Source organism: Bombus impatiens, unplaced genomic scaffold (genome assembly GCF_000188095.3).
Source record: "Bombus impatiens unplaced genomic scaffold, BIMP_2.2 scf_0248, whole genome shotgun sequence".
Lineage (NCBI taxonomy): Eukaryota > Metazoa > Arthropoda > Insecta > Hymenoptera > Apidae > Bombus > Bombus impatiens.
Genome location: NT_176667.1, coordinates 1517046 through 1544718, shown reverse-complemented (window position 1 = coordinate 1544718; position 27673 = coordinate 1517046). Strand labels below are relative to the sequence as shown.

At 40.5% G+C, this 27673-nt stretch overlaps 5 protein-coding genes across 12 annotated transcripts in view; 2 read left to right on the top strand and 3 right to left on the bottom strand.

The window, feature by feature from the left end:
- Window positions 1-2048: 2048 nt before the first annotated feature.
- On the bottom strand, window positions 2049-18075 carry LOC100741900. 5 transcript variants are annotated; one of them, XM_012384281.3, is made up of 4 exons: window positions 17463-18075; window positions 4504-4770; window positions 4209-4421; window positions 2049-4119 (listed from the first exon to the last, which is right to left on the bottom strand). In XM_012384281.3, the coding sequence occupies exons 2-4, from the start codon at window positions 4762-4764 to the stop codon at window positions 3781-3783; spliced, it is 813 nt and encodes a 270-aa protein (XP_012239704.1). In that variant the 5' UTR covers window positions 4765-4770; window positions 17463-18075; the 3' UTR covers window positions 2049-3780. The 5 variants fall into 5 exon arrangements, with proteins under 5 accessions (XP_012239704.1, XP_003488597.1, XP_033176060.1 ...); XM_003488549.4 differs by having other exon boundaries at window positions 17467-18073; XM_033320169.1 differs by lacking the exon at window positions 17463-18075 and adding an exon at window positions 7997-8014.
- Window positions 18076-18930: 855 nt separating this feature from the next.
- LOC100746493 (protein TsetseEP) lies at window positions 18931-20873 on the bottom strand. Its single transcript, XM_024366830.2, has 4 exons — window positions 20689-20873; window positions 19759-20604; window positions 19471-19572; window positions 18931-19347 (listed from the first exon to the last, which is right to left on the bottom strand). The coding sequence occupies exons 1-4, from the start codon at window positions 20747-20749 to the stop codon at window positions 19181-19183; spliced, it is 1176 nt and encodes a 391-aa protein (XP_024222598.2). The 5' UTR covers window positions 20750-20873; the 3' UTR covers window positions 18931-19180.
- A 1693-nt stretch (window positions 20874-22566) lies between these two features.
- On the top strand, window positions 22567-23195 carry LOC117151513 (melittin-like). Its single transcript, XM_033320171.1, has 2 exons — window positions 22567-22748; window positions 22967-23195. Exons 1-2 carry the CDS (start codon window positions 22647-22649, stop codon window positions 23036-23038), a joined length of 174 nt encoding a protein of 57 aa, XP_033176062.1. The 5' UTR covers window positions 22567-22646; the 3' UTR covers window positions 23039-23195.
- A 2117-nt stretch (window positions 23196-25312) lies between these two features.
- On the top strand, window positions 25313-25970 carry LOC100741663 (melittin). Its single transcript, XM_003488547.4, has 2 exons — window positions 25313-25548; window positions 25746-25970. The coding sequence occupies exons 1-2, from the start codon at window positions 25447-25449 to the stop codon at window positions 25812-25814; spliced, it is 171 nt and encodes a 56-aa protein (XP_003488595.1). The 5' UTR covers window positions 25313-25446; the 3' UTR covers window positions 25815-25970.
- Window positions 25971-26031: 61 nt separating this feature from the next.
- Window positions 26032-27673, bottom strand: part of LOC100741540 (coiled-coil domain-containing protein 170) — a 7713-nt gene continuing 6071 nt past the window's right edge. For all 4 annotated transcript variants that reach the window (XM_024366883.2, XM_024366885.2, XM_024366887.2 and 1 more), the window contains one exon: window positions 26032-27496. In XM_024366883.2, the coding sequence (XP_024222651.1) occupies window positions 27470-27496 (27 nt within the window). In that variant the 3' untranslated portion in view covers window positions 26032-27469. The remainder of the gene's footprint in view (window positions 27497-27673) is intronic.

Genomic DNA, 27673 nt, shown 5'->3' with positions numbered 1-27673 from the left:
GTCGCGACGCAACTATAATCTGGAACGTGATGTTCGTCTACGTCTACACGGGAAGCACAGGCCTCATTACACCACTGTGGAAACTAGAAACCAGTTGTAAAAACTAACCCAATATCGGTGTCTCCGTATACCTCTCTCCCTGCCCCTTCCGAGCTCAGCTTCGAGGCTCTCTTTAGCCTCGCTTCGATTCTGGTACCTGGAACCCACGCAACATCTGCTACTTCCCTAGATCCCTGGCTGTTGTTGCAACCAAGTTTACGTTTCTAATCAACGAAATCGCAACGAGATAAATCTGCGACGTCGAATTAACAGCAAACCGAGATCGAGGGAATCGCATGGTTACTAAAAGTTCGCAGTGATCTGACGATGGAAACGAGTCGAAAAAGATGTCGTTAAGTCGAACGGCGCTGCGCGTCTGTATCTAATTCCTATTCGCCGCCGATCGCGCAATCTCGGTGTATAACTCGTGAACCAAGTAAAGTCCTCTCGCTAGATACTCGATCGTTGAAGATCGTTGAAAACGCGCTCGCGGTAATTCTCAATCGCTTAGTAATGTTATTCTAAAAAGAAGGAGATCGTAAATCGTTTCCGCCGTGTCGTACGGATCAACAATGGGATCGACAGTTTCTTCAGATCGTATCAGATTTACGGCTTCGTGCATGTCTTTGCGTAAGCGCATTTGCGTCTCCATTATATACGCTTTTTCTAGTAGGTTAGAACGCGGTTTCGCGAATTTCACTCGGTCAAGCCAAAGAAACTTTCACGCTACACAATTAGTACTTGTACTTTGATACTGCTGATTCAAAACGAGACACGAGATCAAGAAATTGAAGTAACGGTGGCGAGAGTGGCTTAGAGCTCGCGCAAAGAAACGAAATATGTATGTAGTACGTGAGTTCTAGAAACACACTGACGACGACGCACCGACGACGCGAAGACTCGTCGTTTCCTCGTATCGATGAATCGCTGCGTGTCTCTCGTCCGCCGTATACCAACCGCTTCCTGTCGCACGCATCCTTCATCTGCCTCTCTTTCTGCCTTCTTCACGACTATATGCATCACAGCAACCGGTAGCTATAGTTTTTGCACGACGAAACATTCAACGAACGAACAGCAAGTTCGTATTTTCGGCGTCAAAAGTTTCGCGATACACAGTCCAAAGTCTATCACGCGCGACTCACCGATCGACGTAAGATGTAAGTATGCGAATACAGTACGTACGTGATAGCACGCGACCCAAGTGTTTACACGTTTCTATGGAATTCCACGACCTCTTTTCGTTCTTTCTTGTCCGTTCGAGAACCTTCGTACATACATATATTTCCTCCAGGTTGTGCGGTTTGTCCTCCGTATACGGAATACAGATACAGATCGTACTACCGATCGCTTAGCTTTTCGTACGAGCGATGAACGTTCCTTATTAAACTAATTCTAAGCGAATAGCGTAGATTCGACGCGATCGTCACCGAGTCTTCCCACCGGTGAAAGTGGAATGGAAATCACATCCTGCTCGAGTAGAGCAAACTCTTGCTCGCGTGTCACAAGTCTCATACGGTCTACGTCTAGTGAATGCAGTACAGTACGACCCGCGCGAGAAGAATGTTAACGTAGATTCGAAACGATTCAAAACTAGTGCGTTTCGACGTATACCGACATCTAGGTACTTACTAGGTAGGTAGGATACGAAAAGAAAGTCAGTCACCGATTCGAACGGCGTGGAAAGTGTCGTTTGGTTCCGGGTACGACGACCCACCGATCTTTCGCGTAGTCTTCCACACTATTTACTTACGTACGACGTACGTCTCGCGACGCGCGGCATCGGTTCGAACGAGACAATAATTGTCGAAGCTTGCTTGCGTCCTCTTTAGACACTTCGTTCCCTTACGCTGCCAAATACATACGTAATCGTGTCTTTCGTCGTCTTTTTCTCTGTAATTGCAAGTAAGTTGTACTACTTCCACTTCTATCCAGTACGATAGTACATATTTACATATAGTATACCAGTTGCATAAAATATGACAAAATGACGCAAACGAATGCGATATATCTATTACGTAAACTTACTATTTATTAGCATAATTATTACATGCGAAACGATGGTCGTAAACTTACATATCAAAATGATTAACCAATGCGGATACATATTACGTAAATGTAACTATACAAATATATTTATATCACAGTCGTAGACAAAGAAATCAATACGTTAGTCGATATCGAAGTTATTTCGTACATACAATCAAGTGTTTAGAGATCATCACCGAAAATCCCTAGTGATTTGAAGCAGGCAAACACGTTCGATAGTTATTTCTCACCGATAAATAGATTAACGGTATGCTTGAGCGCGAACAATTTAATTATTCTCTTGATATTCCTTATACGATACGCTTTAACGATGACAACAACGACACTACGCATCTTTGGAACAGAAAACATACTGTTTAACCACGCTTCTCCATTCCCATTTTTCCTATCTTTCTCTTTTCTTTTTCCTTCTCTCTTCCATCATTTTTTCACACCCTATTAATCGATGCCAATAACGTTAATAAACTCTGTCTAGCAGCAAAAGTCCCATGTCGAAAAACGGTTAGTGGTAACGATCAACGTCGAATAACGAAGATACGTGTTAACGCTATTATCATTATCATGTCTATGTTTAACGCGTTTTTCTAAATATAGGACGAATGATAAAACCAGTCTTATCGTAGTCGTTATTCGGACAGAATTCGTTAGTTCGATACGCATTACGTTGGAAGAGTGATAAAATTTCTTGGCTGAGCATTCGAACGCGTTATTAAAAAAGGAAGCATTTTGTCGTGAAACCGTTAGGATGCGACACAATAAAAATCCAGAAAATCTGAAAAATGCCTTCGATTTTCTTTTCGCTTCCCTCGACTCGTGTTTTATATCCCACCCACACTACGTATAGTATATATATATATATATATATAGTACGTACATGTATTGAATTCATTCGAATTTGTTCAAACGGGAATTTTTTTAAATTTCAGAACGACTCGTATATAACATTAACATTTTAATTCGTCGTGCCGCATAAAACTCACTGACGATACAACTACAGCGAACTTTAACGACAAATGTGAAGACAACGATCGAAATGAGCGTGGCATCGCTCGTTAATGATGGATGCCAAATGTTTCCAAGAGAATATTATTACAAGAACTCTTAAATAAACTCTTAAACTCGCACCAAGTATTTCAAAGACGAGATGTTGTATGTACCATGGGTTGTGCTTCTTCGAGCAAAATCGTTGAATTCAACGATATTCTTAAGAACACAAACCTTCGAAAGTTACGATTATAGTAGAAGGAATAATAGGCTATTTGTTTTGATTTTTCTTCTTCTCGATTCGAGAATTTCTTGCTTCTCAGGCATCTCCGAGCGATCGAGATTCATAACGATTCTTCTTCTTCTTCTTCTGATTAGTTGTTTTTTCCTTTTAGTCTTACGAAAAGAAGGAAGACCAAAAAAGAAGAGAAAAGGCAGAAGAACAAAGATCAATTGATACGTTCCTTTTGCTTTCTTCTCCTGCGATATTATATATCGAGATAAAACGCAGTAGAAAGGCGATAGATCTGGCAAATCGTCTGATTTTGTTCGTCCTCGAAAGCTCGAAGGGTATATGCCATATTTTTCAGGTAATCTTATCTTATCGGATACATAGATCCGCCTAGAACATAGGCGCAATAGATGAACGAGCAACGCGACAGAATCTGAACAACTCTACGAATCTGAACGATTGCCCGGCTTCTCGTTATCTCAAAAATTTGCTTCCAAAGAATTTTCTAGCTCGTTCAAAGGCGGCACCATAGTTTGAAGGGAAAAATATCGAGATCGATCGGCAGCGTCGACGCTCGTTACGTGCTGAAATTGACAGGGTTGGCTGATATTACTCTTGGCCGGTAAAACCACTTTCTTCTGCACGGGCTTCTTCTTTTTCTTCCCTGGTATCGAGAGACTAATGTTCTCTGGACAAGAAACGAGTCTTTCTATGTGTTGCCAAAGGTCGTTCGCGGCTTTCGGATTATCGAAGCTGAGTCCCGCGAGGCGCGTGTGATCGGACGAAAGACACATCGTATGAAAAGCCGGGCCCGATACCTGCGAAACATAATTTTTTCAAAACGAACTCTAGTCGTTTAGAATTACTTATAAATTACCGATCGGCTGACCGACAACATGTCTTTTACCTTGTACGACGACAAATTGTCGATGGTCTCCCTCCAAAGAGTAAAACAAGTGCCACGTTCTGCCAACAGAATTTGAATCCGCCTCTTGGATCTCGATCGGGTTTCTCCAAGATCCAAAACTACCACGGGTATGCCGGTAAACCGAAGCTCCCATCTTTCGGTTTGCGACGCGCTTCCCAGATACAAGTTGGCCAACGACTCGCAAACGAACACCTGTTGTCGTTCGAAAGAAACAAAACGATGATACAATACGTACACTTGCATTTTGGCAAAGAGCACACACAGCTTCGCTTACCTGAGACTTCAAACCCCTGAAAAACGTTTCGAGTTGTTCCCGTTCCATCTGGCTCACTGGCTCCAAACGCGATTCGTCGCTGTTTTCAGAACTATCGCTACCTTCATAGCTAGACGTGGCCGAGGTGTCTGCCTCTCCCGTCGACGATAATCGCCTCCTCGCAGCTCCACTGTATTCACTGTAGTAGGAAGAACTGTGCAGCGACAGGTTCGACTGCAACGTAGGGCAGGAAGATGCGTATACCGGCGGCGGGGCATTCATCTTTTCCTGAAAACCAAACAAACGATTGCACTTGTTCGATCGGAATCGAAAGCCCATAACCACAACCCTCTTGTTTATTTCGCGAGACGGAATAGAAGCCAAACGAAAACAATACAGATATTATACGAAAGTACCAAGATCCATGGCAGTGCTCTGTCATTCGATCGTTCGTTTGTTCCGAGTTAACAGGGAATATTTCTCACATATCGTTTCGATCTTTTGACGATCGACCGCGTCTAGATAAAATGTTACACGAAAGAACCATGGGTGAAATCGATGACGCGACACGATTCACGATTATTCCTTCGATCCTCTCCGTCTGACTTCTTCACGGGTTAAATTTGACGGCGACTATTACGATGACGTTGATGGCGCGACGACACGTTCTCTGCACTAAAGAACAAAATGGTACGTGTTCGATAGAATACGAAATGCGAGAGGCACAGTCAAAGTGAGAAACATAAGGGACACACCGTCCGATAGTAGCATGGATAAAGCTAATCAACCAATAACGTTTTAGCAACGACCCACTTAATCATGGCGAGAAAAGTTCCACTCTTGTCCGACCTTAATTCGATCACAGCGACGCCTTTAACGAGTTAGTCGGGTGAGTAATCACGGTCTAAGTGCATGGGTTGTCGCATCGTCGCACGGGCAATGCCATTATTCGGCCCCATCGTTAAGAATTCCCTGATAAAAGTGTCAGCCTCTCGATTAAAATTTGACATCGACGTCTCGTCCAATATTAGAATACGTTACGTATCTACGTTTACCGCGAAAGTGGGAGAAGGACCTCTGGAAGGAATGGTCGTTTTCGATGAACTCGACGCTGTCGTAAAGTTAAGCGCGCGCATAGGCCGAAAATGTCATACGTAGAAAGAAAACAATGTGAAGCAGCGCGTGACGATGAGCGACAGAGAGCAGTCTCTACGAGATTTCTTTCCATCTCCGTAATGCGTATATCATATGTATTAGGTACGCGCGACGTAAGGAAAAATTAGAGAAAATTTGGGCGAAGCTATGCTTATACTGTTATTGTAGTAGCTGCCCGCCCTCGCCGCTGTGACACGCCCGCATACTTAGTTTACGCTCTTCGAGTAACGATATTCCTACACGCTCGAGAATCGAAAGGAGAATCGATAGAAAGATGGCGGTTCGTGTGCGAGTGTATACGAAACGTATTGTGCGTGCCGGAAGCGCATTATCTACGTTATCTATAACGATATAACACGCTCGACAAGGATGCACCATTGTTTTAAACCGGCAAGAACTTGGTTCTTGGTTTTGTCCGTAGATCAACTGCCGATAAGTATGTTCGCGGACTGTTTCTTTTCGCGTTCTCACGGGACGACCGATTGTTCGCAGCCGTGGGTACAAAATTCTCCGTGCCCTCCCATCCTAGAAAAATCTTGAGGACGAATCGAAATCGGTGATTATAACAAAACGAAAGAAAACGTACGTTGACGAACTAAGCAGCAACGAAACCTGTTTCTACTCGTAACTTGACGAACACGGATGTGTGGAGTGTGTGCATACGCGCAGGAAATTCGTGGGAGTAGTCGGCAAAAACGATTTTACAGAAAGAGATTATTGATTGATCATCGCAGGGAGGACGATATTCGGAAGAAAGGAGAAATCGATAGCGTGTTGTACGTACATTTGAATATTTCGACACTCGTATAATAATTGCAATTTGATTATTCTTACAATCGTAAGAAGCTGCACGCGTAAGTAGCAAGATAATTTGTACTAATCTTAATGCGAGCGTATTATGTAGATATACTTTCCGCAAAATTGTCTACACTCGTAATTTGTACGATGACATCATTCCCATCGCAACTTTCCAACTGTCACACTTATATCGGATCTCTCTCACGCGGAACGCTTTCTTCTCCATTCCGTTATCTCTTTGCCTCCATCTTTCAGTCGCGTCGTTCTTCTTGCGATGCGCGACGAACGTTCGACGCTGCGAATAGAAACACGATAAACGCTTGGTAAAACGTAGCGAAACCCGAAACCAACAGTTTCGGATGTACGAAGCTCTTTTCAGTTCTCCTCGCGTCATGTCATTGTTCGCCGCATACTATTGTCCGTTATTACATACCTTCGTTGTGCCCTTGTTTCGCGAATTACGCTTACCCAAGGCTGCGTTCAAACATCGTGGACATTCGCGTTTATTCATTTCATACGTGTTTCATACGTGCATATATGTTTCATACAACTAGGTTTTCGCGCCCCCACCGATCGATCGCCAGCCATTCAACAAACTCAGGCTATAGAGAGCAACGAGATCGGTCTGCGTCTCTGTGAATTATTATCAAACGTGCGGACTTTTCTGGTATAGCCGTAGTTGTTGTCCACAGAAGTTGCACGCAATAACGACGGGCAACGGCAGAGACGTCGCGTCGTGTTACTCGAATAACTAACCATGAGTGAGCAACAAGTATCGTAATTATTACAGAGCTGCGAACGACGGCCGTAACGAGGCATGCCGTCATCTTCGTCAACAACTGGCTACAGCCCAAAGAAATCGTGCACATATTTTGTCGAGTTCGTTCAGTTTTATCAACTCGGTATTTTGATATCGATTATCTTCTGCGTATACTACTGATTCCAGTATGATAGCTTACGGTAGTTCGTGAGTTACGTAATGGAAATATAGTACGAGAGACGGACGGACGAGTCCAATAACGAGTACCTAAGTCGTTGCTCGTTACGCGTAAAATGTAAGTAGTAGCATCGTGTCGTAAACACGCACATCTATATTTATTACATTTTTTTCCTAATGATTTCCGGATGATTCACGTATTATCAAACATCCGTAAACGTGGTACATCGCGTATACGATAAAACCAGAACGAGATGCCACAGTACGTGCGCATTCGATGCATGCAAATATTTGCAAATTATCGACTATCAGGCCGCGAAAAGAGAGAATCGAGACGCGTGAGCTTACGCAGAAAAGCTCTTGATTCGCTTGTCTAACAACGAGAGTGGTCTACGTGCACGTGTCGGTTACGCATGCAGCTCTTTGTACGCATACAGTCACGATCACCGCTACAGATGACCGAACCTCTTAGCACTCTGTATATGTAGCTACGTGTTTTCAAAATATCGTTCGGGAGAAAGTAACAGATACAAAAGGGTTTTCGTAACTCGAACATCGAGTACGTAGCAAGCGAGATTTATACGAAAGCGATGTAAACGGAAAACGTTTATCGATGGACGATACCATTGATAAAGGCTATAGACGTTTGAACATCATCGCGTCGTTAGTTGGCGATTCGTGAGAAGCAGAGACAGTGCGCAAAGACGATAAGAGCGTCGACTATCTCGCAGAATGCACGCGATATCAATTTAGAGCTGATGATTTGTTTCCGCCTACGTAGTCTCTTAGTCATCGAGTCCCCTCGTTGAATATCAACCGGACAATGTGAGATGTCTTTGAAATTGCGTCGCCAGATACATATGTATTATATATACGTACATATATAGTATATATATATAGGTACCCATGCGTATTCCTTTTTCTGCTTTATTCGCCCGTTCATTTTTCGTTAATATTTACCGCCAGCATCAGCTTCCATACGCGTAATAACGCCCATGTAGGTGAAGCGCATACATCTGCAACGTATCGAAAAACGCGGTAGAACATGCGCGTAGATTCTCGTCACGTGTTTACATGTTACTCACGCAATTAGTCATCGTTATTGATATAAGCGGTAAGAAGTTTCTCATTCTCTAACAAACACGTACGTATGCATATGTGGTACGTAGATGCTTGCATACTCATAAGTTGATACGGAAAACTAGCAAGAACGTCGAACGTTGTTAACGTATATCGTGGTTAATTGCGTAATATCGCCAAGCGATTATTCACTCTTAACGATCAACGATTCATCTTGTCTAACTATTCGTAACGATTCATAGGAGTATAGCAGTATCGGTTATAATTTGAGAAATTTGAGAAATTCACGATTATCTCGTTCACGTTCTTTACACAATACCGTGGTCCTCTTCCGGGTTGCCTTCTTCTCGAGCGATCTCAGATTTTGCTACTCCGTCATCAGAATGTGCAAATAGTATCGAGTCGATCACTTCTCCCAATCTTAGCGTAAGTTAAGGCGATCGGTGTCGCGATTATCTAACTCCTAACGCGTTATTACAAATCGACTTTCTTTATCCGCCCAATTATATTTTTTCTCGGAGAAGGAATTACGGTAGATAACAATGATAGATGCACGACGAAGGAAACAAAAAAGAAATACGAATATACAGGGTGGTTGGTAACTGGCGGTACAAGCGGAAAGGGGGTGATTCTACGCGAAAAAGAAGTCGAAAATATAGAATAAAAAATTTTTTCTTTTTTTTTAATTTTTTTTTAAATCTACAGCGAGATCCGTTATAATGAGACGCGATAAAGTGCACGCGTACCGACCAAAAATTCAAGGTCGATTTTCTCGAAAACAAAGCCCCGAACGAAAAATTTTTATTCTATATTTTCGATTTCTTTTTTCGCGTAGAATCATCCCCTTTCCGCTTGTACCGCCAGTTACCAACCACCCTGTATATTCGTATTTCTTTTTTGTTTCCTTCGTCGTGCATCTATCATTGTTATCTACCGTAATTCCTTCTCCTCTTTCTCGTACCATAACAGCTGGCTTAATTTGCTCGTTAATTTGCTAAATAGACGAATAAACAAATTACGCGTCAACGAAACGATATCGTTTCAACTGATCGATAGAACGAAATTTGAAACCGTCGCGTGATCATCTACCGACACGATTACTCGTTTATCCGTTTGCCACGCGTAATACGCGTACGATTACTTTGCCAAGGAAGATATTCAAGTTTTCACGTAGGAACGACGACAGTTTGAGAGTTCGAGCGCGAAGGATGGATCGATGAAACAGGGTTCTGGGAACAGGTTATCCTGGCAGAGGGGAGGCTGGAGGCGAAGAACCTCGATTCCGAAGCTGCCCTTCGGCGTGACGTCATCGTCCGCTATGCATCAGGTTATCGTTCAGAGTTGGCGTTGCTCAAGACCGCTTGCCGCTAGAACGAAAAATATTCCTCTACCATCGTCCATAGTTGTTCGATTCTCCTTCCGATATTCGCAAAATGCTGCTCGAATATAAACATCGTGCTCTCTCTTTTCCCCTCTCTTTTCCGCCTCTCTCTACCTCCTTTCTCTCTTTGACAATCGGTTGTTTAACGGGACTGCTTTTCGCTCTGCCGACTCGTTGTTCCGTTCGGTACAAGCCATATTAGGGTTAAGTTCCTTCTGCCACGTTAGAATTCTCTCGGCAGGGTATCTTGTTTAAGTCGAAGCGATTCTCGCGCGCGAGTTCGTATAACGAGGAAACGAAGGCGATCGAGCGTGTCTCGGAACGCCGCCAGACTATAGGAAATATTCCCTCGTCTACTCGAATGCGAAAACGCGCAAACGAAACGTTCCGTCTGCACAAATGTCCGGCCTAGCAGTCTGGTCACGTTCGCGGAACGTGAGTTATCGTCCTCGAAAAATAATAACGCTCTCTTCAGGGCCAGCCCGTATCGTTTACCTTCTACGAGTGTGTCTACGATTGTTCGGCGAACGCGACGTCGTGCGAGTGGCATTTATTCTCTGCTCAGCTCTCGTTTCGATGCTTGATTAGCCAAATGTCTAGGAAAAACAGTTTCCGCGCCGATCCTATTTTATTTCGTTCGAAGCTGATCAAAGTTGCGATTAAAACGGCAATCTCGTGAGAATCGCGCGAACGCGGAGTGCGAGAACGCGAGCCAAGTTATTCGCGTTCCGTCAGGATTCTCCTTATGCAGATATACATCTTTTTCCTTTCTAGACTCGTTAATACGCAGAACCTTTTCAAACCGACTCGAGCCGATTTATGCCACGCTATATTTATAGCGCTTCGAACAGAGCTTCCGCGGTTTCTGCTGCATTTTGCCTAATAACGACAAGCACAAAGTGGCACGAGAATAATTAAGCAACGTGCAACCGATACGAAATCGTTTTTGTTCCGGTAGTGACTGTAATACCATCCGTGTTACCTGTGAATTCACAAGAAATTACATAAAGTCGTTTTAGTCCGTGGTGATAATATATTCTTGACGTCGTGTCGCGAACAATTGTAGCGAACGTTAAAGCCAGTAGCGAGACTGCGGTAAGAAAAAAGGAAATAAAGCGCTGGAATTTGTATAGTCGGGCCAAGCCGCGGTCTTTTACGTTCGCAAAGATTCGTAAACGACATATGTAACAAACAAGTATATGTAAGCGTATATGACGCAAGCGTCACGAGTATTGTCTGCTTTCGACTGGTTTGGGCCAACCGGATATGAAACAGACTCCCAAGGGTTAAGTTAAGAGGCATTAACGGACAAACAGAACCGTTAATGATTCATTAGCTCGTATACCAGGATCACGGCAGTTAACCGGTCACTTTAGTTCGCGTGTCCGTCCGAGATACAACTTTACACGTAATATCATTTTGAAACAGCCAAATAATATAAAACAGTACGGTTCGATATCTTAACAATAGCTCGTGGTGCGATTCGATAGTTATCGCGCTCGCGTTGGATAACGTTTACGGTGACTATGCGTCGATCAAGAAACTTGTATATTAAGTTTTAGCAGCGGAGGCTGAACCGGCCGACCTACAAATCGTAAATTCGACCTTGTTCCAACCTGTCCTCTCGGTCAGTCTTCCTGTTTCGAACGAGGTTTTAGGGTCTTGACGCACCATGCTCGCTCGTAAGAAGAAGAGACAATCTCTTCCATAGCAAATATTTTCCAATTGCAAATGATAATTTATCACTTATGGAGATAGCCAATGTCCTTGCCTATCTTATTCCTTAATTATTCTGTCAAAAGTCTAGGACGACTAGTAGAACAGATTTCGACGACAAACGATTTCGATGGCGTAAATAAATTAAAAAGACTCGTAAACTAACAAAATATCTTCGACCAGATGTTCACACGCGCGCTCGAATTTAAGTCTACGGTGGTTTTCTTCCTTCTTCTTCTTCTTTTCTCTCTCTCTCTCTCTTTCTATCGAATATAACGTAAAAAGATGTTAAGTTCCCTAAGGGTCATAGTCCCTTTTAGTCGGATGAAAGAGAAAACGAAACGCGACGTACTGCTCCGGTGTACCGAGCCGGTTGCGTAGGACAATATAGCTACGTGTATGCGTACAGATTGTGTCCGTCATTGTGTCTGTTTAACTCGTACACAGTCGTTTCTGCATCGTTGCTACGTTTCGATTTGGTTTGTTCACGGTTAAACAAAAGGCAACAGATACAATTGAAAAAAAGCAAACTTGGTTATTTTCGTTGAAATAAAAAATGCGAAGCATCGATTGCGAGGTGAAGCAGACTTGTCTCTCTACTCTACGTATGCAAAATGTACGGCGAAGATGCGAGCAAAGGAAGAGAAGGAATTTGAAGAGAAAGAAAAGACGCGCGATGGCTCTTCTTCGGTTGGTTGTGTTCTTCTTAAACCGACGATAAATGTGTTTCATCGGAATCGTTGTTCATTCATTCGCCCGGCTCTGCCAAACGCGGAGGACGTCGTAAAACCGGTTTAATTTTAAAATGTGCGTAGAATCCATCTATTAAAAAAATGGCTCGTTTTTTAGAGGCCAATAACTCTATCGCCGCGATCTTACGAGTCTGGAACGCGAGAAGAAGAGTTTGGAAAACGCAAGAGAAGAAGAGAGAGGAAACGTAGGTAAAAGTAAAAGTAGTAAAAAATGGACGCACAAAGTGCTGATAAAGTCATCGTCTTGCGTATCTTCTTCGTATTCGTTCTTTTCTTTCCCCTCGTATGTGCCGAATGACATAAGTTCGAGTCTTTCGTATACAAGTAAATATCGCTTCTTGGCATTGATAGCGACGCAACTCAATAGATGTTTTTATTTTTATCGCGTAGAACGTTGTATTTATAATTTCGTCAGTCTTGTGTCAGAGGGCAATTGCATTAGTAAAGCTTGTATTTGGTATTTTCAAAAACGTCGATATTAAGAAGTTTCTTCTCTAAAGTGTACATTTTTTAAGTTGTTCCACTATCAATGTCAAGTAGCGGTATGTACGTGCACGTGTATAGCTATCTATGGTGCGCTGCACCAACAAACACTTCGACTTGACGCAGGACCATTCTAAACGGGGATATTAGAAGAATGAAATGAAATGAACAGCCCTTTTCGACTATAGACAAGTAGGTTGTCGCATCTACTACATCATTATAAGCGGAAAACCTCTATGACAACCACAATTTTGTTCGTTCCGCTTCTAAAATACGAACCAACAGGTATATATCATACATATTTAAATGTTACGATAAAAGATCGTACTTCAACTTGTACTCACTGTGATAGATTATGATCGTCATACTGGTTGTACGACATAAACCATCGTTTACTTTCGTACATAGATAACCGCGCCTAGAAGTTGAATTTGTCTTTCTTCGATACATAGTTAAGAAACTTGAAATATTGACGATATGTAATATATTACTAATCTTAGAGCACCCTAAAAAATAATATACAGGGTGGTTGATAACTGGCGGTACAAGCGAAAAGGGGGTGATTCTACGCGAAAAAAGAAGTCGAAAATATAGAATAAGAATTTTTCGTTCGAGGCTTTGTTCTCGAGAAAATCGACTTTGAATTGTCGGTCGGTACGCGTGCACTTTATCGCGTCACGTTATAACGGACCTCACTGTAAATTTTTAAAAAAATTAAAAAAAGAAATTAAAAAAGAAAATTTTTATTCTATATTTTCGACTTCTTTTTTCGCGTAGAATCACCCCCTTTTCGCTTGTACCGCCAGTTATCAACCACCCTGTATATTATTTTTTAGGGTGCTCTAAGATTAGTAATATATTACATATCGTCAATATTTCAAGTTTCTTAACTAAAAGAATCAATATGTATCGTCGATACGATGTTGTCAATATTATACGACCATATGATGTTGAGGACTTTGAAATATCGACGATATTATTGATTGTATGTGGACAAAGTCTCGTAAACCGGTTTCGTTCGTTAAACCTCTCTTACTCGAAATATTCGATAAGAAACAACACACTATAACTCGAAGACCTTAGATTTTTCCTTGAGATGCTTAACGAGATTCGGTTGAAACATGAACCCACCGATATACAATTATCGACAATTACCTATGCATATATCTGACGCGTGTAACCGTTAAAAATAAAGAACGAACTTCACAGTTACACAATAATTAATTAAATTAAAAAAATTAAAGAATATTTTAAGAAATTAATGAAAAGAAGAATTTAATTAAATCGAAGAATTAAATAAAAGACGAAGCGAAGACAAATGTGAGCACAGTGGTGGATGTTATGAACACAGCGCGATAACCATCAGTTACGTACGTACTTATTTAACTAAGAAACGTTGATTCTTCGAAAGGTTCTCGTACAATGTCTCTTTGAAGTTGTATCGTTTGGAAGGACAAAGTCTCGTTGTCAAACGAAATTGTATCGGTATCTCTTCCCCATTGTACCACGTAAGCGAAAGTTACGAACAAGCTCTTAGGGCGAAAAGTGATTTTATACGTTCTATGATAGAAATATGGAAACTGGTCGAATGTCGCGAGCATCTTTTTCATCGCGAAATCCGAGTATCTTTCGTACCGTGACCAAGGCGAGATTCCTACACTGGTTGGGAAGCGACTCGGGACCAACGGAAAAGTTTACAGAGAGAAAGAGAAACCAAGTGTCGGGAGAAAGGTGAAGAACGAGAGGCTAAGGAGACCGGACGATAGGTCGATGAACCGGACAAGAGCCCTGGGCCTCATTGCGTCTTCTTCTCTGTTCTTTTTCTTTCCTTTTCACTTTGCCCCCTTGTCGTTATATTTCTCTGCTTCGGACTTTTGCATAACATAAGTGCGCGTATCGTATCTTAACTCGCGAAGAGCACGAGATAAGTCGTCCGTATTTGGATAGCATTTAGAGACAGATATCGGATGTAAAAAGGAAGATAAAAGGAAAAGGAGGAAAATGAAATGGAAACGAAGTAATGCGGAAATGCGAATAAACGTAACCGTTGTTAACGCAAAATTAATCTTGTCGTAGTAAGCAAGCAGCCGGGCAAAACGCAATCCGATTTCTCCCCGATCGTAACTTTCAATGTCGTGGGTGAACTGGCTTCGGCTGGCGGGTTTCGATTGCTCGTAGCGTGAACGGATATCCGGAGAATCGTGCGGTTCTTACTCTCTCGCCAAGTTCTAGATTCCTGATTTCTCTGACCGCGCGAGATTCATACTCGAGCAGCTATGTTACATATATGTAATAATGTATATGTATATAGTATACACACACCCACACACACACACACACAAAATACTAATTACTATATTCGTACGTGTTACATAGTGGGCATACATATATATACAGGGTGGTTGGTAATTGGTGATACAAGCGGAAAGGGGATGATTCTATGCGAAAAAAGAAGTCGAAAATATAGAATAAAAATTTTTCGTTCGAGGCTTCGTTTTCGAGAAAATCGACTTTGAATTTTTGGTCGGTACGCGTGCACTTTATCGCGTCTCGTTATAACGGACCTCGCTGTAGATTTAAAAAAAAATTGTTTATTCTGTATTTTCGACTTCTTTTTTCGCGTAGAATCGCCCCCTTTCCGCTCGTGCCATCAGTTACCAACCACCCTGTATATATACGCGTCGACATGTTCACGTAACAGCGAACAAACGCACTTGGAAAAACTCAAGTTGTTTCTTTCGAACTTAGACTCGCTCGATAAGTATTTCCACTTTCCGTTTTTTACCTGCGATTACCAGCCGCGTCATTTCCGTTGCGGCGTATTTTTGCACTCTAAACAAACGAACACATCAACGCGACTACGACGAATTGAACGTCAATTGTCAAAATCTAGATCCAGATCGATGAGAAGTTATCGTTCGTTGCGGCCACGCTGTAGTTGAGACGATAATGACGACGACACGAACAACAGAGTTTCTTAAAAATTCAAAAAAACTATCGTCCTAATATAAGCGCCTTTTTCCCAAGAATCGTACTATATGTTCGAAAGAAGAAAAAAGAAAAAAAGAAGAAAAGCGGAGAATTTGTATCAAAGTGGGAACGAAACGATATTCACCTTGTTACGAAACAATATTATACGTACGACGAATTTCATTGAAAAAACGGTCATGTTCGATACGATTTATTCGCTGCTTGTGCCTGACATACTTATCTAATTTTCAGGTATGCTATCGATAGTCAGTTCGCGTGATTAGTTAAGCGATTTCGCGGTTCTGCGTTCCATCCCTGTCGCGCAGTTAAGTCGGTCCAACGCTTACCAACGTTCCAAGGATTGCTTGTGAACTTTATTCAACGGATTACGAAAATAAATATGCTCAGTCAAACGATTACGAGTCTCTTTCTTCATGCTGCAATTACAAATTTCAAATTTTCCCAGTTAGCGTTTTCATCGAGTTGAGATATCGAGCGTACGAATTGCGCGAAAATTAATTATCGTAACGGAATGGCGTGCGATGGGTAGACATTGATCGATTTAACGTGCGCGCAACACCGAGTTACGGTTCGTAATCGCGTTTCCCTTTTGCTTCTGTTCCCGCGTTCTGATTTCAAGTAACAGACTTTTTCTTCTCTCGAGAAAGAAGCGAAGTCACCGTCGTCGTCTTTTCCTCTGCAATTCTTTCAAAAAGGATTTTCAGTGTCTTCTCCCAGTTACCAAAGAATTAAAGGAGAAGGAAGAACAAGATACGTGTTTGATGGAGCGCGAATGTGCAAATTGAACTCGCAAACTACGGACGCTCTGTGTGTATTCAACTTTACGACTCCTGCGCGTAGCGCAACAACGATTTACGGTTAACCGAACGCTTTGTTATCCTCGTTAACGGAAACTAATCGTAGGCGTGGACAAGTTCCCCTAACGAGTTTAACGCGCCGAAGATCTTCGATCCCGGGATAAGCCCGTAACCGCTCGTCGTGGCGATCCACTGAAACTACAATCTACAAAATCGAAGGGAAACAACGCGCACAGGTGGTTTAATGCAGCGGTCGGGACGTGAACAATTTTTCAAATCCTATCAATGAGTAAATAAACATCGTTGTAAATTAGGATATCTGCCTACTGCAATGGGTATTGTGGAATCTTGTGATCGTAATCGAAATAGTCCGGGTGTTCTTCGATATAAGTACGAAACAAAGTCACAGAATGCACAGGAAGAATCGGTCTATCTAATGTTTATAAGGAGCAACCAAAATGTGAAATTCGCATCACGTATCGACATAAATACAGCCGCGTTTCTCGCGATTTACCGTCTATAATAGTGATATTTCTTTCTCTCTCTTTATTGTTAGTAATGTAGACAGGCGGATCGGTCGCGTTGCTGCGTCCTTTTCCAGAGGAACGCCGTTGTTCCTCGTTCTTCTAATTTTCGAAGTTCAAAGCGTCATCGATACGTCTACGCACGTTCGATCGAGTAACATTCGGCGCAACGCAAATTCCAACGGTACAAGATTTCGGTTTAATCTGTCAAAGATATGTTTAATGGATCTCGAAACTCGACATCTTAATCCATCGACATCTCGAAATATTTCGGCAAACTTGCCGCTAGTCGGCTAAGTACTAATTTATATACATAATATAATTTATATACATAAATGCGTGTGTCAAAGAAAATGATATACATACTTACACGTCCGTGCAGAGTAATCCGCGAAAGGTTGGGGGTCTCGAAATCCTGTTTCACGTTTAGGGACGAACACGGGAAAGATTCAAACGCGTCGATCGTGCATGACTGCTGTTGCCACGATGACAGCTCGTTCGATACACCGATCGACGCGCGTCACCTGATCCACCGTTTATGAGAAGCGACTCCTTCGCTTAGGGTTAGAACGAGTCGATTAATCGAAGAGGATGTGTGAATCCACGTCGAGAGGAGTTTCTCCCGTCTCTCCCTCTCCTTCTCTTCCTCTTTTTCAGTCTTATCACTCGGCGACGTGGTAAAAGAGAACAAGAGATAGGTTACGGACAGAATAATGGAACATTCGTGTGCTAGCAATTCTGAAAGAAACGCGAAAGCGACGGAAAAACTCTGCCGAAACGACGCTCACGAACAGTGACGATAGACTGTAGACCGAGGTTCCTCGCGGAGTCGTGGAGACTGAGGAGTGCTTGGCGCAGCTCCGACGAATCGAGTTGCTCGACCGCGCGCGTACCCTTGCGAGCAACGCCAGAATTGCCCAGAATTCCCAACGAACACCACCGTGGAGGCGCGCGAAGCGCGAACCGCTCCGGCCACCAGCACGTCCGAATCTCAATTCATGTACTTAATCGCGCATCATGCACTGCCTCGTATCGTGACGTTCGACACAGTTCGTGTTCACGCACGCCTTCTTCGCTAATTTACTATTCTTCCATGTCTCCTCTCTTTTTTTTATACTCGTCTTTCGTCGCTCGACGTCACGTCGTCCAAATATATCCATTTTTTTGTCGACGTATCCTTTGAATTTAAACTCGTTCATAGTGTGTTCTAACTTTGTGTTCTAACTTCCAGCTCACTCGCATTTTGCTTTTTGTGTTTGTCCTCTAGGATCTTTCTGCATATTGAAAATTAGATATTTACTTGAATACCTGAAAATATTACTATTAGAAATATGTTACGCAGAAAAATGATAACAGAAACACGCAATTTTTCCCGCGTCGATATTGTCGATTTTGTCCACGTTCCTGTTTGTTATTTCGACGGAAAGTCGATGGAAATCTGATAGCGTTCCAAGTTATTATTGCTACACGTTCAATGCAATTTCTTTGCATATTGGAACTAACGACGCTCGCGCTACTCTCGCGTGAGAAACATTTATGTCGAAAAGCTTGAATATAACGGATAACGACTGGAACGTATCGAATTCATCGAGTTCGTTGCCCTTGCATACACGTCGATCCGCGGTGAATGGTTTGCTAGTTAAACATCAAATTAACCATACTTAATACACTTTTGTTTACAATTAATTTCATTGCCGACGCAAAGTGCAATGTCCTGATTTACGTGATTATTATATATATTATATCTTTAAAAATGTATAGATTGTATACGAGGGACGGAGGTTCACAACTTGTACAAACCAACAATTACTGCTCGTGTAATTTTGGTTCTATCTTAAATTACATAAATAAAGCTTTTATTTTACACCTTTATAGATATATGTACAATATGTTATTTTAGTTATAATTGTCAATAGAATCCCACTTCTTTCTTACTGTTAAATTTATAAAACTCTATGTCCGTTCGATACAATGTCTTTTTTTTATCAAGAAGAAATGGAAAAATCTAGTTGATCGTTGCTGAGGCATTGTTGATTGTTGTTGTTAAAAAAGGTGGCTTTACGATAGATAAGAAAACTATTAGTTTATCTTACAAATAATAGGATTACTGCCAAAGAGAAAATCATAGATGTAAATACAACAGTTGACGTTGCCGAATTGCATTCGTCCGTTTCGCAGAGTTTACATGTAGAATTGTTATTTTTGCAGAAATTATCTTCCGTGGTACAACCCCTGGATTCCGTGCCATTCTCTATAAGAGAAAAATACATGTGTAACTAATTAACAAAACCTAAGTTCATTTACGTGTTTCACGTCAACACAAACTTCGAATAAACTATGCGTATCGAAAAAATAATATAGAAAAATGCCTTACCAATTTTTAAATAACAGTGATATGTAACGTTGCCATTAACGGACTGTATTCGTGGGAACCGACCGATTACACTTCTACGCTTTCTATCGGTATTCATGTCAACTAAAAATACATATAAAAAACATATTATGTACTGTAAAGATATAACAAGTATAATTTGTAATTTAATTTTGCACAACTATCCAATCTATTATATTTTTACTGTACGTTATGAAACAGGAGCTGAAACCCTTCTAATACATCAAAGGAACAACGATTACAAACTGAATCATACGAGATAAATATTACGTTTCTTGGCTAAAGCGTTGGTCGTTGAGTTAGTCGTGACTGAAGCCGTGGCCGTTGATTTATTCTCGGTTGGAGCCGTGGTCGGTGATTCAGATGGTCTAATCGATGGTTGAGTCGATGGTTGAGTCGATGGTTCAGTCGATGGTTCAGTCGATGGTTCAGCCGATGGTTCAGTCGATGGTTCAGTCGATGGTTCAGCCGATGGTTCAGTCGATGGTTCAGTCGATGGTTCAGCCGATGGTTCAGTCGATGGTTCAGTCGATGGTTCAGCCGATGGTTCAGTCGATGGTTCAGTCGATGGTTCAGCCGATGGTTCAGTCGATGGTTCAGTCGATGGTTCAGCCGATGGTTCAGTCGATGGTTCAGTCGATGGTTCAGCCGATGGTTCAGTCGATGGTTCAGTCGATGGTTCAGCCGATGGTTCAGTCGATGGTTCAGTCGATGGTTCAGCCGATGGTTCAGTCGATGGTTCAGTCGATGGTTCAGCCGATGGTTCAGTCGATGGTTCAGTCGATGGTTCAGCCGATGGTTCAGTCGATGGTTCAGTCGATGGTTCAGCCGATGGTTCAGTCGATGGTTCAGTCGATGGTTCAGCCGATGGTTCAGTCGATGGTTCAGTCGATGGTTCAGCCGATGGTTCAGTCGATGGTTCAGTCGATGGTTCAGCCGATGGTTCAGTCGATGGTTCAGTCGATGGTTCAGCCGATGGTTCAGTCGATGGTTCAGTCGATGGTTCAGTTGGGGTTGTATTCGTGTCTGGAGGATTTATCTTGCACATTTCCGTGGAAACTTTCTGTTCTTTACACGAATCGCCGTCGCATTTGAAGCACTTGAGCGTTTGTTCCCCTAATTTAAAGACAAATATATAGTATCTGTTCATATGTAAATTTAAAAATTATAAGTGGATATTTGATTGCACTGATACATTACCCGATTGCGAGGCAACGAGTCCGATCGTGAACAAGATTATTAAAAATTCGTGCACTCTCATGTTTCTTGCTATAACTATTTAATTCACGTCGATGCTACGAATGTTCATCCACGAATGCTGAAAAGCTTGGAGGTGTAGAAATACCCTTTGCTGGCTTATCATGGAAACTTCACCCTTATCGGGATAGATATCTTCAATCAATATCACTACCTTAACAAGATACGCGATTAACGTATAAAAAATCATATGCCGTTAATTTCTTGTTCCTCGTTATCTGTGTCTATTTCTTTATCGTACTGACCTCATTGGCGGAAAGGAAATTGTATTTTTCAACGGATCAAAGAAACGAAGTATCGTTGCTTGTGAATCATGAATCAGTCTTCATTCTATAAATGATATTAATTTTGCGCAATTTTACAACTACGTATACCATAAATCGTATAATGGGATGATCCGTTTAAATGATCAAACGTATGAAGTAAAACATTACTTCAAATATTACAAGACACAATTTATTCAATCGTATCTATATCTTATACATTCGACATATTATTATCTTTTTAAGTGCGATATTCGAGCAAATAAAAGAGAAAAGAACTTTTAGACGGTGAGATACTGATATTCAAGTAAAAAGTTAAATATTCGTCACTGTTCAATTTCGTTCTACCTGATCTATTTAATTTCTTTTTAATTAGATTTAATTTACCACAGTTGTTGGAATAACTATTTTTCGAGCAATATCTGTTTTATATTTCATATTCTACTATCGTCAGTCGTCAAAAAATATAATGGAAACATTTCTTTTATAATTCGATAAGACATCGAGTAAAATAGGTGATTATCTTGGGACGAATAAAATTTTTAATTAAGATACAGAAGATAGAATCGATGTGATAAGATAAGTAATGACTATACTTCACTATTCGATTAATTGCGACAATTGATCTAACGTCACTGAAAATAATGGCGAAATTAACTACCCCGTACATGTTACACGTATATTTGATATTAGTGAAATTTGAATAATTTTCCTTATACAATCTTATTTATGTCGTTCGTAATATTCCACTCCAAGAAATAAGCAACAAGTGGACGCTCATCGGTTAATGCTATCGGGATGCAGCGATTACGTGATACGATCATTAAGATTTGGCGAACCTCGAATCGTATGTGTACGAGACGCAAAAAAAAAGCACCTAAAGGTGCGATTGCAATATACAACGATGGCAAGCAGATGACTTCTATGCTCGTTATTATCTTTAAACAACGATTTCTGGCATCTACCTATACATATATGCAAAGGTTGCGGAAAAATTCTTGGAAGGCCAAATTCCATGATTGCTTTATTTCTATCAAACATGCAGTCGTGTAATTCTATAATTTCAGAATATCGTTTAAGCTTTAAAAGGCTTATTTTTTAACCTTTAAGGAAGAATCTTATTTCCATTTTCGTAATCGACATTTTAATATTCTTTACACATGGGCTATAGATATGCACGATGTAGTTTAATATAACGAATATGATAGACAAAAGTAATAATTTTGATATCGTAGAAATAGCTAGCTATTAAATATAAGATAAATTAGTAAAAATTATGCTTGACAGATACAAAACGTATTAAAGATAAACACGAAACGACAATAATAACTAACGCTAAAATGATTCTCACTCTAAATCGCGCCCTACTCACTTTTCACTCTGTTATTGTTCTAAACTATCGACTGTAACTTACTGTATTTTTTTTTTTTTTTTTTTTTGTGGTGAATTTACACGTTTATCTTAATGTTTCTTTTGGTACTTTTGGTGGACAATACGAAGGATATAACGATAGGTACCACTTCGTCGATAATTTTAACGATTTTTTTCGGGTATAAATAACGGAGTCGCGGACGATTTCGACAAACACAGGAAAATCGCACAAGTTACATACGTAGCAATAACAAACATTCAAGAACCATGAAAGCCATGAGATTCTTACTTTGCGTTGCAGTCATTTTTATGATTGCCTTTATTTCTGCGAGCAATGCTAACCCAGAACCTAATCCTTCGCCAGAGGCGGTAAGTTACGGATTATTTTATTATTTTAAACTTGTTGTTTGTCCACGGTCATCTTCAAAATATTTGCATGTTGCTTTTTAAGAAACGATATTCCACTTTGATTAACTTCGATTTGGAAAACATTGGAAGTTTCAATAACGCGTAACTGGACCTGCTAAACTTGATTCGTTTACACGTAACCTGTACGATGCTATTGGAATTTTTGTATTTCTTTTCAGTCTCCGGAAGCAATCAATATAATGAAAATCTTAGGAAAACTTGGAGTAGCGTTGTCTCACTTAAATAAATAACCGACCTCAACGATACGTGTACGACGGATGCAGGCACGACCAACGGCTTTTAAATCTGACGAGTTTATGTGCATATATGTATACGTAACTAATTAGAAACATGTAAAAATTGGCCATATAAATTTTTTGTCGTTTAACTAGACATATAAAACTTTTTGTCATTGCATTTTCTTTCGACGATCCTTATTCCCTTTTTGTCCTCCCGTCTACTTTATCCGATTGAAATAACAGCCATTGTTAGTTTCTAAATAGATAAGCGCATAAGCGATAAATAAGCAGAACGCAACATATTTAATCGTCATTTTCACATACACAGATATACCCATGATCGCGTGCTTTTGGCTTTACGTAGCTGATTAAGTTATTTATCGATACTTTATTTAATCCACCGTGTACCTAGATAGAAACCTAGTCCTGTTTTACTTAATTAAAAACCTAATATATCGATACTTGTGCGAAGAAAGCTAAATTCACGATTATGTTCACAATCAACGAAATCTCTAATCACCTAAATTATAATCAAAATAATCATCAAAATTAGAAAAGATAACTCCATAGGTGCTATCACTTCATCTTTATTTTCCGACTTTCATCCGAGTCCGACCGGCATGTCAGTATACTGTACGCACCCAACGTGAAGACAGATTCGTTACGAAACTTTGCAGTTAATTCGTTGAACCGAGATCAAAGAAAGATGTGCTCGAACAGCAAATTTTCTGTTCGTGCTTTCGATCGCGATCGATAATTCCTAATGGACGAAAGAGTGGCCAAGGTGTGAATGAAACGTATCGTTGTTAAATAGCTGTCAGCTTTGACAATATTGTTTCCTGTTACGTGTTTATGCGTGAAAAGTAACATGTACAGTGTACTTGCTTGGCGTTAAAATAGTCGTAAAGCGTGTGTTTGTAGGTAACGAGAAATAAGGAGGCCAATGATATTCAAGTAAAAAGTCAAATATTCGCCAGTGTTCAATTTTGTTCTATCCGAGTTATTTAATTTCTTTTTAATCGTATTTAATTTACCACAGTTGTTGGAGCGTCTATTTTTTCGAATTATTGTTTTATATTTTATATTCTACTATTGTCGGTCGCTAAAAAATATAATAGAAACTTTTCTTTTACGATTCTATGAGTCATCGTATAAAATAGATTATTATCTTGGGACTAATAAAATTTTTAATTAAAATACAGAGGATAGAATCGATGCGATAAGATAAATAGTGACTATACTTCACTATTCGATTAATTGCGACGATTGATCTAACGACACTGAAAATAATGGCAAAAATAACTACCCCGTACATGTTACATGTATATTTGATATTAGTGAAATTTGAATAATCTTCTTTATACAATCTTATTTATGTCGTTCGTAATATTCCAATCCAAGAAATAAGCAACAAGTGGACGGTCATCGGTTAATGCTATGGGGATTTGGCGAATCTCGAATTGTATGTATACGAATCGCAAAAAAGGCACCTAAAGTTACAATTTCAATATACAACGATGGCAGGCAGGTGACTTCTATGCTCGTTACTATCTTTAAACAACGTTACTATCTTTCTGGCATCTACCTATACATACAGGATGGTTGGTAACTGGCCGGTACAAACGGAAAGGGGCTGATTCTACGCGAAAAAAAAGTCGAAAATATAGAATAAAAATTTTTCGTTCGAGGCTTCGTTTTCGAGAAAATCGACTGTGAATTTTCGCTCGGTACGCGTGCACTTTATCGCGTCTCGTTATAACGGATTTCACTGTAGATTTCTAAAAAAATTTTTTAAATAAAAAAAAGAAATTTTTATTCCATATTTTCGACTTCTTTTTTCGCGTAGAATCGCCCCCTTTCCGCCTGTACCGCCAGTTACCAACCACCCTGTATATGCAACGGTTGCGGAAAAATTTTTGTAAGGCCAACTTCCATGGTTGCTTTATTTCTATCAATCATGCAGTAGTGTAAGTCTATAATTTCAGAATATCGTTTAAGCTTTAAAAGGCTTATTTTTTAAGCTTTACGATGGAATCTTATTTCCATTTTCGTAATCGATATTTTAATATTCCTTACACGTGAGTCGTAAATATACACGATACAGTTTAATACAACGAATATGATAAGCAAAAGTAATTCTCACTCTAAATCGCGTTCTACGCACTTTTCACGCTGTTATTGTTCTAAGCTATCGACTGTAACTTACTGCTTTTTTTTTGTGGTAAATGTACACGTTTATCTTAATGTTTTTTTTTTTGGTACTTTTGGTGGACAATACGAAGGATATAACGATAGGTATTACTTCGTCGATAATTTTAACGATTTTTTTCGGGTATAAATAACGGAGCCGCGGACGATTTCGACAAACACAGGAAAATCGCACAAGTTACATACGTAGCAATAACAAACATTCAAGAACCATGAAAGCCATGAGATTCTTACTTTGCGTTGCAGTCATTTTTATGATTGCCTTTATTTCTGCGAGCAATGCTAACCCAGAACCTAATCCTTCGCCAGAGGCGGTAAGTTACGAATTATTTTATTCTTGAATTTGTCGTTTGTCCACGGTCATCTTCAAAATATTTGCATGTTGCTTTTTAAGAAACGATATTCCAAGAAAACACTGGAAGTTTCAATAACGCGTAACTGGACCTGTTAAACTTGATTCGTTTACACGTAACCTGTACGATGTTATTGGAATTTTTGTGTCTCTTTTCAGGATCCGGAAGCGATTAACATAAGGAAAATCTTAGGAAAACTTGCAGTAGCGTTGTCTCACTTGGCATAACCGACCTCGACGATACGTGTACGACGGGTGCAGGCACGACCAAAAGCTTTTAAATCTGACGAGTTTATATGCATATATGTATACGTAACTAATTCGAAACATGTAGAAATTGGCCATATAAATTTTTTGTCGTTTGACTAGACATATAAAACTTTTTGTCATTGCATTTTCTTTCGACGATCCTTATTCCCTTTTTGTCCTTCCGTCTAGTCTGATAGTCATTGTTAGTTCCTAAATAGATAAGCGCATAAGCGATAGATAAGCAGAACGCAACATATTTAATCGTCATTTTCGTAGTATACACACTTTTGGCTTTACGTAGCTGATTAAGTTATTTATCGATACTTTATTTAGTCCACCGTGTACCTGGATAGAAACCTAGTTCCGTTCTACTTAATTGAAAACCTAATATATCGATACTTGTGCGAAGAAAGCTAAATTCACGATCATGTGTTCAGAATCAACGAAATCTCTAATCACCTGAATAATAATCGATATAATCAAAATTACAAAAGATAATTCCACAAGTACTTCCACTTCGTCTTTATTTTCCTACTTTCATCCGAATCTGATCAACATGTCAGTATACTGTCGGTGTACGCATCCAACGTGGAGACAGATTCGTTACGAAACTTTCCAGTAAATTCGTTGAACCGAGATCGGAGAAAAATATGCTCGAACAGCAAATTTTCTGTTCGTGCTTTCGATCGCGATCGATAATTCCTAATGGACGAAAGAGTGGCCAAGGTGTGAACGAAATGTATCGTTGTTAAATAAGTGCTAGCTTTGACAGTTGATCGACAATATCGTTTCGTGGTACGTGTTTAAGCGTGGAAAGTAACATGTACAGTGTACTTGCTTGGCGTCGAAATAGTCGTAACGCGTGTGTTTGCACGCAACGAGAAATAAGGAGGCCAAAGATGACGCCTTTGCATTCACGCATTCACGTTCCTGCAAAGAAAGAGGTAGTTCACTGCTGGCCAAGTTCAGGGCTAACCAGTATACGACGTACTACGTGTAGGTATGTGCTGTACATAGTGTACGTATGTACTTTTCTACTAAGCAAGAAACACGCCCCATAAAATCACGCAACCCTGCTTCTTTGCTCTTTGGAAAACGCCATAGCGTAAAAGCCGAGTTTATCTGGAATAATAACTTCCAACAATATCGCAAATACTTACTATCTATGATTACTTTGCTTTTTTTACCGTTCCCATTTCTGTTGCTCCTTTTGTATCGCGATACCGTGGTATTTAACGTGGCGTTTTTTCTACACTCCGAAAGACTGCGTAATAGACTTAAGGTAAAGACTTAAGGTAATAGTGGCCTGTAGAACAACTAAAAATACGAATCAACGGTAAAGAAGAAAAAAAAAAGGAAATGAAAATACATTTCGTTTGCTTTCGTCTGCGATATCGGTCCTCTGGAATACGACTGGACAAGAAGACCAGGAAAGATTCGAAAAGTCAGAGGTCTGTTTGCGTAGTGCTCGACACGCATATAGTGCGCGGCACACTTTGGTTCGAGCAGGAAGATACGAGATACGAGGCTCGAACGGATTCGCATACTACTAGACGATGTTCCTTTCGTCCTCCTTGGTCCCCTCTCGTCTACCTCGCTGCATCGCGTTCCCGCGCTCAACCAGCACAGCAACTTCAGTCTCGCTCTCTACCGTCTGCATCCTGGAATGCGGTTGTTCCACTCTACACCGACGCTATACACCAGCTCTCCTCTCGCTTCCAACCGAGTCGCGTACGCAACAATGCTTGTGACATAAGAAATACAAATCGGAAGAAAGAGACTACTTCGTCGTTTGTCATTTTCTTTTCTTTTTTTTTTTTTTTTTTTTTTTTTTCTCT

What these genes read in the sequence shown, in the direction of transcription:
- LOC100741900 (XM_024366903.2), bottom strand. Translation starts at nt 4,821, where the DNA reads ATGGGCTTTCGATTCCGATCGAACAAGTGCAATCGTTTGTTTGGTTTT. An exon ending in TCAGGGGTTTGAAGTCTCAG is followed by an intron (nt 4,422 to 4,503) that starts GTAAGCGAAGCT and finishes GAACGACAACAG; the next exon opens with GTGTTCGTTTGCGAGTCGTT. An exon ending in ACAATTTGTCGTCGTACAAG is followed by an intron (nt 4,120 to 4,208) that starts GTAAAAGACATG and finishes TATGTTTCGCAG; the next exon opens with GTATCGGGCCCGGCTTTTCA.
- LOC100746493 (XM_024366830.2), bottom strand. Translation starts at nt 20,749, where the DNA reads ATGAGAGTGCACGAATTTTTAATAATCTTGTTCACGATCGGACTCGTT. An exon ending in ACTCGTTGCCTCGCAATCGG is followed by an intron (nt 20,605 to 20,688) that starts GTAATGTATCAG and finishes TCTTTAAATTAG; the next exon opens with GGGAACAAACGCTCAAGTGC. An exon ending in TCACTGTTATTTAAAAATTG is followed by an intron (nt 19,348 to 19,470) that starts GTAAGGCATTTT and finishes TTTCTCTTATAG; the next exon opens with AGAATGGCACGGAATCCAGG.
- LOC117151513 (XM_033320171.1), top strand. Translation starts at nt 22,647, where the DNA reads ATGAAAGCCATGAGATTCTTACTTTGCGTTGCAGTCATTTTTATGATT. An exon ending in CTAATCCTTCGCCAGAGGCG is followed by an intron (nt 22,749 to 22,966) that starts GTAAGTTACGGA and finishes ATTTCTTTTCAG; the next exon opens with TCTCCGGAAGCAATCAATAT.
- LOC100741663 (XM_003488547.4), top strand. Translation starts at nt 25,447, where the DNA reads ATGAAAGCCATGAGATTCTTACTTTGCGTTGCAGTCATTTTTATGATT. An exon ending in CTAATCCTTCGCCAGAGGCG is followed by an intron (nt 25,549 to 25,745) that starts GTAAGTTACGAA and finishes GTCTCTTTTCAG; the next exon opens with GATCCGGAAGCGATTAACAT.